This window comes from Xyrauchen texanus, chromosome 18 (assembly GCF_025860055.1).
Source record: "Xyrauchen texanus isolate HMW12.3.18 chromosome 18, RBS_HiC_50CHRs, whole genome shotgun sequence".
NCBI lineage: Eukaryota > Metazoa > Chordata > Actinopteri > Cypriniformes > Catostomidae > Xyrauchen > Xyrauchen texanus.
In genome coordinates, this window is record NC_068293.1 from 36,367,523 (window position 1) to 36,379,103 (window position 11,581).

Here is an 11,581-nt window from a genome sequence, read left to right on the forward strand (position 1 = left end):
CCAATTTGGTTCCTTAGGAGACATGGCTGGAGTCACTCAGCACACTCTGGATTCGAACTTGCGACTCCAGGGGTGGTAGTCAGCATTAATACTTGCTGAGCTACCCAGGCCCCAGTGTTGCTAATACTTAATGATTTTTGTTCTGTTGTTTTCCCACCAAATATTATCTAATGGAATGATTATGTCATTGAGGAACTGGCTTTTGTTGGAAGGATATTGGAGGACATAGGAAAAAACGTATTAAACCAATTAAAACATTGTTTGTAAGAAAACATGTTTTGAAACATTTTGACAAAATTCAAACAAAATTAAACACCTGAAATATTTAAAACAAAAATACCAGTTTTTCATTTTAGAAGTTAGTGCATTGCACATCCGCTCAAACTATTAAAATTTTACTCCTAGTTGCGCTTAACTGTGATAATACCTACTCATAAGATTAAAAAATTGTGAGTGTAATATTTTACCCTAAATATTAAGAAACATAGCATGGGGTTGAGAAACTATTGCATTGTAGGAATGATAAACTATGAGACTCAAGATTAGTAAAGCAGTATTAGCGTAGAGAAGCACATTAGGCAGTGAGCATGTTACACCTGTTGCAAACAAGGCAAAACATATGCAGCCCAGATGCTCCATTAAAAACGCCTCAGCAAACATTAAAGGGATAGTTCACCAAAAAAGGCCAATTCTGTCATAATTTACTCATGTTGTTCAAAAACTGTATGACTATGAACATAAAAGGACATGCTTGGCAGAATGTTACTTTCTATCTTCTGCTGAACACAGTTTTTATGTGTGTTCCACAGAAGAAATAAAGTAATGCATATTTGGAACAACATGACGGTGAGTAAATTATGACCAAATTTTCAGTTTTAGGTGAACATTCCCTTTAAATCTTTTATGTATGTCTTTGTAAATGTGAGAGAGAAATGTCACCAACATGGGCTGAAACCCAGCTCTGCTGCCCTTCAGCTTTTACCAATGCAGAATAGTATATCTATATGTCACATATCTTGTTGCTTGAGCACATGTTTGCAGCAGTGTATTATATTGGTGTCAGAGGAGTGTGATTGTGGTCTCTGGCCAAAACAGGCAGGTTATGTTCCTCGGAGGCCCTTTCACCGAGTGCACTGCAGTCCCTGCGGGGACCTTTAATTCATTGCTGCATTTGTCGCAAAGTTTGCAGCATTTGGCCAATGCTTAAAATTGTAATGTGATCCTTCACTGACCACTGTGAGTGAAACGGCACATGGTAAATGATCATTTCAAAGGTGCAAGTACCTTTTGAGTATGGTGTGTCATGAAATTCTACACCCTACATAATGTTTACAAAAAAAAATACTCTTTAGCTCTCAAAATGATTACAAGGTTCCCAGGTTGACCAGATGTTCAAATTTGATTCCAGTTGTTCCTGATTGTTTAAATAATTTTGATTCAAATCTTATAATGAATCATTTAGACAGACTGGTAATCCAGTTCCACCAAATCATTGAAGAGAACATAAGTGACATCATTATGACTTGATAGCATCAGTTTTACTCTACATAAGAGAAATGCCTTGGCAATAAAAAAATTTAAAGCACAACTAGAAAAATGTATATTCATTACCCAAATATCCATGCCTTAAGATTTTATTAATTTGCATGGCTTTTCTAGGCCAGGCCAATTTAAACTTCCCTGATGTTTCCAGGTTTTGCATAACCACGGGAACCTGATGTATAAAGAACAAATATTACAGTACATACTGTACAAATTTTAATCCTATCCTGAAAGTTAATGTTTTTTTACATAAGATATAACCTGGGTAGAATGGTGAGTCATTCATGCAAAAGGTTATTGCTGCGGAATGCACAACCAGGAAAAACAGAAACAGCTCTCCAGGGAGAGGAAAGCCGCTCGGAATGAAGTTGTTAGACAAGTCTTTGGGTTTACCAACCTGACAAAGGTGCAGATGCTTAAAGGGATAGTTCACCCAAAAAATAAAATTGTGACATTTACTCACCCTCATGTCACTCTAAACCTGTAATACATTCTTCTATGGAACACAAAAGGTGAAAGTTTGAGGAATGTACTGATTCCTCTTTTCCATGCCATTACAGTGAATCGGGACTGAAGCTTTCAAACTTATAAAAGGGTGCAAAATCACAGTAAAAGTAGCATTACAACTTGTGTGTCTTCTGAAGCCATCCAATAGCTACTGGTGAAAAAAGACTTAAAAAATTGGGTCAGTACGTGTACATGCACTTTAAAATTCAGTCGGATTAAACTTTTTAAAATGTATTGTAAATGCTTTTGTTGTATCAGTCCAATTTATGCAAAGTCGGATTAAAAAAAAAAGGTAATGCGACTGTAGCTCAGCTTTGTCCAGCATGTATACACGTTAATTGGTCCTCAGTTGGCCTTTTTGACATGCTACAAAAAGACAGAGATTACCTGTCGTAATTCCTTCAAATTACGAAATAATTTTATAACTGAAAATTTAAATGTAATGAGTGAGTTGAATTTAAACTGGAATCGTTCCTGAAAATTGTAAACAAATTATTAGGGCACAAGTTGAATGGACCACTTCATTGATACTTTCACAGTGCTTTCTCTTCCTTTTGAAACTTGAAAGTCTCCATTCATTGTAATTGCATGAAAAAGTGTGACCAGTACGTTCTTTAATATTCCTTCTTTTGTGTTGCACAGAAAAAGGTTAGTTATACGATTTGGGGCAACATGAGTAAATAATGACAGAATTTTCCTTTACTTGACAGCTAATTACTTTAACCTTTTTATGAATGAAAATGAGTGCAAACACATTCCTTTAACTTTCTTTAATGGGGAAAATCAAGTTTCCTAACTAAAATCTATGAAGCTGGTGCATCTGTGGAACACTACTGCTCATGCTGGAAATGATAAATATGCCCATGTTTTCTCAGTGATTCACTGACCTCTGGTTGCTCCTGGCAATGCTGGACGGGGAGCATGTTGGCTACAGAGGCCGCTCCGAGCACGGCCATGAGGGCAGCTCGGTGATCCGACACCCTGGCCTTCTGCCAGACAACAGCCTGTAACAACACGGAAAAACGGGTCAAGTTATTTTTTGGTCATCCTAAAATAAGACCACCTGTGGGACTGCATGCTCGCAAACAACTATTAGCCACCAATCAAGTCTTCACAATAAACTATTATCCTTTGGGAATGTTTGGATATTACAAAAACAACTGCGAATGGAACAGTAACTGCACGGAATTGTTGGGTGAACGGTCCCTTTTAGAGCACACAGAGCCATGCTAAAAAGACTTCCAAACTACTTTTCCTCAAAAGAAAGAAATATTACTCATCATTATGAAACTTTCAATTTGTGGCTCCCATGTCACTGGCAGTGCCAAGCAATCATGCAACTTGAACAAATGTCATTTCAATGTGAGGAGGGCTGTTACGCATATATTTTCACACCTGTGAATATTCCTGCTGTTGGCACTTTCACAAGAAAGTATATATATCCAAGGTGTTGATTTCGGAAAGCATGCAGCCCACAGCACACACCTCTGCTATGAAATATAAAATTTGGTGACTGTAAAGAGATCAGACCAGTAAACAGCTTTTGGAGAAGTCATGAAACTCAATGCAGGACGAAGTGCAAAGTTTGTGATACGAGATATGCCTGGAAGTGCTGATGGCATGAAATGAGTGGATGGCCCTATCCTAATGATCCACAACCTGAATGATATGAATTTAATGAAAGGTACGCGAGGTCTCGCCAACCAAGTCCAGATATGTTAACTGTAATGAGGGCTGACTGTTATAAAGTCTGAAAACTTATACCACTTTGCTTGTTACATTAGGATCATGTGGCAGTGGGAGATTTGAATGCTTAGTGCTTCATCTTGCTGTTGCATGGCTAATTTTGGAATAGAAGCAGTTGAAATGTACACTTTCTATTCCTCGTTATAAGAAAACAAACACGGCTGGAGCTTTTAATGATGACAGTTCAGGATTCGAGACAAACGTGTCTAAATCCTGGAAATGTCAAGGCTGTCATCGGAGCACGCGCAGGTTAATGGATAAAGAATATTCTTCATTTTATATTATGGACAGAGCCCAAAGCCACCTTTTTTCTTTAAATATGAATTGTCCTACAGGCCAATTTGTGTGGTGTGTACCTTTTTCGATGTCAAAATACTTTTTAATTGGAGCTTAACATGCAAAGACAACTGTAAGAAAGAACATTCGAAGGTTGATTTCCTTGGAAACTTGGGGGCTTGGGGCAGGTGGGGACTATCTGTTTGTTCGATCAATGTAAGACGTGAGGAGTGAGCTGTTAGAAAACAATGTTTATTTTTACAATTCCATTTGGTGGCGCACAAATTACACATTTACACACACTAAAAACAATCAAACAAATCTCATATTCAATAACTACTTTTTAGCTGTCAATTTATAATTTTTCTGAGGTAAAGACGCCATGGCAAGAAAGGAATGTCCTTTATTGTCTTTACTGAATAATATCAGGATTTAAAGGTGAAGTGCCCACTTAAGCCATTGCTGCTGTGTCAGGCTGGTCAAAATCCTCAAACAAACAGAGCCACAAGGATTTTCTAGGCAATCAGCCTACAATTGCTTAATTGCACATAAAAGGCTATGCATATTAAGCTGGGATAGGAGAAACTATTGTAATGTCAGAAATTTTACATTTTAAAATGTATGGTTTTAAAAGCTAGGTTAGCACAAAGTTAGTAGGGAAAAAATACAGTAATAAATAGTATCGCAAGTTCTAATTAATGTTAGCAGAACTGATATCATGCGTGTGAATGGTTAAAATGTGAATGAAAAGGGTGTCTAGTTTAATGCTAGACACCCTTGAGAGAAATAGCACTGTAGTTTTTGTTGATGTGTAAGGCCACCTTGTGGTCAAATATCAGACTTAATGCAAAAACTCATACTCTCTAAGAGTAGAGGACCATTTTGCAGTCTGTAAAATGCATATGACAAGATTCCCACTCCTTTTGACTTTTCCAGTCGTTTGTGATTGCTGGATGACGATTTGTATTTATTTATTATTTTATAGAAATATATCACTCACAAGAGCAATTTCTAATTGAAATATAACTAGAAAATGTTACATTCAAAATTGAACTTTCCATGACTTTTCCAGACCTGGAAATCAGGAGAACAGTTGGAGAACAAAATCTTTATCAGCATCTAAATCATTTTATATATATTTATAAAAGGCATATATCACAATATAGTAATTATTACTGGAAAATCAATTAAAATTTATTTATATATTGAATAACCATATTGTAATGTCTATTTTTGGATAATCAAGTCATTGAATTAATTATACTTTATATATAAAAATGACTTCCTCTTTTAAAATGTTCTCTTTATTTGGATCTTGACAAACATTACTAAAGTAAAAAATATAATAATAATAAAAATGTCACATTATGTCACATTTCAGTCTATGTTGTTGACCAATATTTGTATTATTATTATAAACTTTCCTCATAGAATCTCAACATCTTGCAACAAAGATATAAATACATAAGCAAAACTAAACACTTATTTAAATGAACACTTATTGGCTCTTAATTTTAAAGTCTATATAATCTCTATAGAGAATATATTATTTTCTGAAGGCAAACATGGCCATTTTCTATCCTAATATCTAACATATTAGGATAATTAACATAATTCAAACAGAATTTTAATAAGGGTAATGATGTTTAGTTTAAAAACCCTTTATTTTGGCACATAACACGGTATTGTAGTTATTACTTTGTCAGTGGTGGTTACTGTTGGGGTCTCTAGTCATTTGAAATGTTTGACTTCCTCCATAGTACTTTAAGGTAAAATAAATTCAAATGGATCACGCCGCGCAAATGGATATTTACATATTGTGATATAGAAGAAAAATCTCTATTGATTGACACTTTATATCGTCACCACAATATACTGTGTATCGTCAAACAGCCCTAATATTGTCTAACAGCAACTCTGCTTGACATCTGTATCAGCAATGGCAAATAAAAAATAAAAAAAACGGTTAACCACTATTCTTTATTTCATGATCACAAAACAATATAGCAACCACAGCATTTACAACTATTTGACGTCAATAAATGTAGTCTTAGATGTACTAATTAATGGGATAGTTCACCCAAAATTACTCACAATACTCACACTCATGCCATCCCTGATGTTTATAACTTAATTTTTCTTAATTTCTAGAAATTAAGATTTTTAGAAGAATATCTCAGCTCTGAAGGTCCATATAATGCAAGTGAATGAAGGCCAGAACTCTGAAGGTCCAAATATTACAAAAAAGAATCATAAAAGTAATACATATGACACCAGTTGTTTAATCAATGTCTTCTGAGGTGATCCAATTAGTTTTGAGTGAGAACAGACCAAAATCCTTTTTCACAAAAAAAAATGGTGATCGTGATTTCAAGCTCGATTACACTTCCTATTATATATATTTTTTTAAAGAAACGGTCATCTTTTTGCACTACTGTGTACTGATCGGCGCTGCACTTTGTCTATTGTCCTGTTCATTGTCAGAAATCTGTTGTACTGTCCCGTACTTTTTGCACATGTTTGCACGTGCACTTTATATAGGTATATATAGGTAGTTTATATAGGTATTTTATTTCGTTGTGTTGTCTCATGTGGTCCTGTGTTGGTCCTTTGTTGTTTTTATGTAGCACCATGGTCCTGGAGGAACGTTGTCTCGTTTTGCTGTGTACTGTACTAACTGTATATGGTTGAAACGACAATAAAAACCACTTGACTTGACTTGACTTCCTATGTAAAGTGTATTCGAGCTTGAAATCCTAATCATGCCTAGAGACTGCAATGGAAATATGTACAGTGAAAAAGGATCATCAAAGTTCTGGCCACCACTCACTTGCATTCAGCTAGAGAGCTGAGATATTTTACATTGTACAGCACTTTGGTCAACCATGGTTGTTTTTAAATGTGCTTTATAAATAAATATTAATTGATTGATTGATATTCTTCTAAATCTTTGTTTGTGTTAAGCAAAAGAAAAAAGTCATACACATCTGGGATGGCATGAGGGTGAGTAAATGAAAAGAGAATTTTCATTTTTGGGTGAACTATCCCATTTAGGACAGTAGGAACTCTGTACTTTGAAAAAAATTTACCTTGTTGTGACTTAATGTGATCCTTAACTCCGGCTTAACAACAGCATAAGCCATGAGCAAATTCTGGACACTCTTTAGTTCCTCTTTGCATTTCTTAGTGTTGGAATAATACTGCCGCCTGACAGGGAGGTTCTTGAACAGGTCTGCTACACACACAGTGGTGCCTGGGGGAAAGGGTATATTAGAATTGGTCTGTTCCCATATATCAAGAGTATTAAACAAAATCAGGCTCAGTCAGGTTCTTTTTAACAAACACCTACCCTCGCCAAGATGCGATGGTTTCTGAGACACAATCTGACCGTTGTGATCAACTGCATATTGAATGCTAAAATCATCAGCTGTGGTTTTAGTAGTAATAAACACCTGGTAGGAGAAAGAAAGATCCATTACAATTAAGAAAACATTTAAGATTTGTAATCCACCGATTATTTAGATTTTTCCATAATCAAATAGTAAGATCATGGGGCCAACAAAAAGGATGGCCCAGGCCAGTGTAAGCTGAGTTATCAAAACATCTTTTTTTTTTTTTTATTCGATGATAGTGTACATGTGTTTTTATGCCCTGCATACTTAAACATTTAGTTCACTGTGATGTATTGAACATTCTTGTTGTGAAGTCTGCTGATTTAAATACATCACCAAGGTTCATTCATGTAGCTGTCTAACATAAATTACATTTTGTTAAAATTGCTAGAATGATTTGTGATAGTCTTTGAGAATAATTTTGTGAAAAATCCTTAGTAAAAAAATACTTATTGTTGAGCCCTGAAGATCTCAAAATGATGTGTTTTCATAAAAAAAGACATTGAGATGTAACCTTTGAGATGGCACATATAGATGCCAGAGCTTCTCCACGGAAGCCGTAAGTCTCTAGGTGCTCTAGATCTTCGTGACTGGAGATTTTAGATGTGTAGTGTTTGACGGCCATCACAGGAACATCAGTCACTTTAATACCAGAGCCATTGTCTCTGACTTCAATGCGATCCAATCCATAATTGTCCTGATCACAAGATAACAATCTGAGATGTTAAACACAGATTCATTGCAGCTATTTACAGTTTCCTTATGAAGTATTTGGAAACTTAAGTCAAAATTAAATCTGTACATCATTGCATTAGAAACAAAATATCAAACCAAGTGGCATCTGCAAGCAGCCTATTCTCAGAACTAACTTAACTTTTCTGAACCATTTCTTTTTTAATGACTTCTAACCAACTGATCCCACTGTGATTTTGATCGGATGAATAAAGTGTTTTAGCACATCAAATTATTACCCACTAACCTTTTTGTCTTAGTTTCAAACATATCTATGGAGCCCCTTAGAGGACAGGGTTGGTTTTTGTTTTCTAAAATAGTTTGCATTCCCTTGAAATAAATTTACCATGATTTTACTACAGTAACCGTATTTTAACCATGATATTTTTAATGAAACCATAGTAATAGAGGAAAACTAAAATAATGCAAAATAGCTACAAATAGCATGGTTAAAATGTGGTATGTAATAAAATCATATACACAATAACTAACATGGTTAATCCAGTTTTTCCCACAGGATTTTGTGACACTATAGGGGTGGACCTCCGACCCTCTAGGGGGGTCTGGGTGCATGCTCCCCCGTAATAAAATTTGGTACATTTTAAAAAGTTAAATACTTCCATCTGATGCACTATGAGAGCAAAATTAAGAGGCTAGTGCTCTTGTAAACAGTTTTGTGCTCTTAAAGCTGCAGTAGGCAACTTTGAAATAAATTGAATTGTGAGAAACAACGCCCCAAATTCTTCCCCATATACATGATGCTCTTCACCCCCAGCCAGGGTTACTTGACAGCTGTTCACAAACAGAGCCAAGGCCTGCCTTTCACAGAGACTGTTGTGCTAACTAATTTCTCACAGGGCCTCATTTAACTTAGTTGTTTATATAACATGTTTATATATTTAAAGAAAATTCAATGAATAAATACTACCTACTGTAGCTTTAACAGTTTCTTGCTCTAACCATTCTAAAAAGCAGGGTACAAACTAGTGATGTCAGTTTCAGCTTTTAATCTTTTAATGTTACCTCAGACTGCTAACGATAGCTAGCTAGTGAAGCCGTAAGCAGTGTAACGTTATGCCAATTAACCTAGTAATGCTAACTTTAATTTATGTTAATCATCATGATTGTAACATTTTGTTTCCTTTGGCTACTTTTGTAACCCAGCCAACCTGTATAGCAATTATATTACATTATATTGTATTACATTACATTATATTGTATTATATTATGCAATAGTCAAATATTTCTACCTTAAATTGTTCACTTTCACACATTATTTTAAGGCTTTCTGATTAACTCACAAGCCCTTATTTCTCATGAAGTAAGACTTTGAGATTCTGTTTCTTGGATGTTATCATCTCCACAGAAATAGAGCAGGGCATCTCCTCTGTCTCACTGCATGTTATTAACACTGCGTGAATAAACCCACAATGACCACTGATATTTGACATTACATGGCTGTTAAGTGAAACTGGAGTGCTTTGCATTCACAAAATTAATACGTTTATACCTTGTTTATATTTTCGTGGAAGTGTGGCACAAGTCTGTAGACGGCGTGCACATCAGAGCGCTTGAGAAGTGGTTCATCTTCACATGAAGTCTGCAGTGCGGTTCCCCGAGATGCTCAGAGTTCAAATGAATGAGACACAAGTGTTTTTGCCTGCGTGCATGAGACATCATGCAGGGAAAGACGAGGCTGAATCCAGCTTCTTAATCAACTGCTTTTTATTTAGTAAACGTGACTCTGTGCTTTGAAACTACACAACTCTACAACTGGCTAGTGAAATGTTAATATTTACTTGTTGCCAGTGGCTAATAACAGACATTTTTTGGTCGCATAATGCAAAATGTAATCGCATATGCGAGTGATTTACTCGCAATGTAGAGGGCTGGTTAACGTTACTTACCTCAAAAATGTGTCATCTTCCTAAACCAAATAACATTAGACGGATTCAGGAATACTCCAGTGCAGATATCTGCGAGGGTGTGCATGCGCGTGAGTTTACAGCAGCGAGGGAGGAGCTGACTGAACTGACTGGCGCATGAGAGAGGGCGCAAAACACAACCTTTTATTTTATGTTATTATGAGAATGAGAAGTGCAAAAATATTTTGGATGAGAAGTGTAAAAATGTTTTCGGTTCATTACGAGACGCCATAGTCTAGTCAATTAATGGGAAAAACTGGTTAATACAGTAAAAATTATTTAAAATACAGTAAAATTATGGTTACTACAGTGTACAAGTACAACACTATAGTAAAACCATGGTGAATTTATTTTGTGGGATCACAAAACTATAAACTTGTAACCATGTTTTTAGGTGGAAACCATGGTTTTACTATAGTAATATTGCAGCAACCGTGATTGTAGTAACCATGTTTTTACTATACTGTTCCATGGTTTTACCATAGTAATATTGTAGTAACTATGAAAAGTAACCTTTTTCCTATTTTTTTGAGGATACCCTGGTTTTAACAGTATCCATATAGTAACCATGGTTTTACACTACTGAACCATGGTTTTACTATAGTAATATTGTAGTAGCTATGAAAAGTATCCTTTTTTCTTTTTTTTTGCACAAACCATGATTTTAATACAGTATCCATATAGTAACCATTGTTTTTATTATCGTTTTATGATGGTTAATATGGTTTTACTACAAGTACCATATTTTAACCTTGGTATTTATATAGTTAAAATATGGTTACTGTTGTAAAGCCATGGTAAATGTATTGTGAGGGAACGCAAAACTTTTTCAGAAAATAAAAATTCCGCCCTGTCCTAAGGGTTCAGTACATCCATACTTGAACATGACTGTTCAATATATTTTATTTTACCAGTTTGACTTCGAGACTCGAGGAACCAGCATCCAGTGAATTTTCAGCTAGCTCCTTGACAACATTCAGGACAGATGTTATAACCTGGGAGCTGCACAGCAGACGCACTGTCTCAAGTGGAAGTGCCTTCATAGTGTGCTTCCTAAGAAGAAAAGCTTTAAACATTTAGGAATGAAACAATAAACCAACCAGTCTTAAAACAACAATTAACTAATTAACCATTATAAAAGAGATCTGGCAAAAAAAAAAAAAAAAAAAAAAGTCGTTGCTGCACATCACAACAGTTGCAGCAAATAATAATAATTTGACAATGATAGCATATACACATTTCAATGTTGACAATGATATGCAAGTGATTTGTCTTTAATAAAGAAATTAACAATACTTCGTTAAACGATTATATTTTAGACAACTAGATATAAACTATTCCTACTTACTTTGTTTAAAATGAAAGAAACTCAAAATATATTCCAAAGTATCATTACAAAAGTGTCGTTCACATGTTTACACAGCTCGATTCAGCGTCGGATATGGCTTGACTAGGCGCCTA

The 11,581-nt window shown here is 35.3% G+C and overlaps 1 protein-coding gene across 1 annotated transcript in view; it reads right to left on the reverse strand.

Annotated features, from left to right (window-relative positions):
- The window catches only part of pms1 (PMS1 homolog 1, mismatch repair system component), a 36,266-nt gene extending 24,685 nt beyond the window's left edge, over window positions 1-11,581 (reverse strand). The window contains exons 1-6 of the mRNA XM_052148698.1: window positions 11,469-11,581; window positions 11,032-11,173; window positions 7,978-8,160; window positions 7,421-7,523; window positions 7,161-7,324; window positions 2,937-3,053 (exon numbers count right to left, since the gene is read on the reverse strand). Of these exons, the coding sequence (XP_052004658.1) occupies window positions 2,937-3,053; window positions 7,161-7,324; window positions 7,421-7,523; window positions 7,978-8,160; window positions 11,032-11,163 (699 nt within the window). The 5' untranslated portion in view covers window positions 11,164-11,173; window positions 11,469-11,581. The remainder of the gene's footprint in view (window positions 1-2,936; window positions 3,054-7,160; window positions 7,325-7,420; window positions 7,524-7,977; window positions 8,161-11,031; window positions 11,174-11,468) is intronic.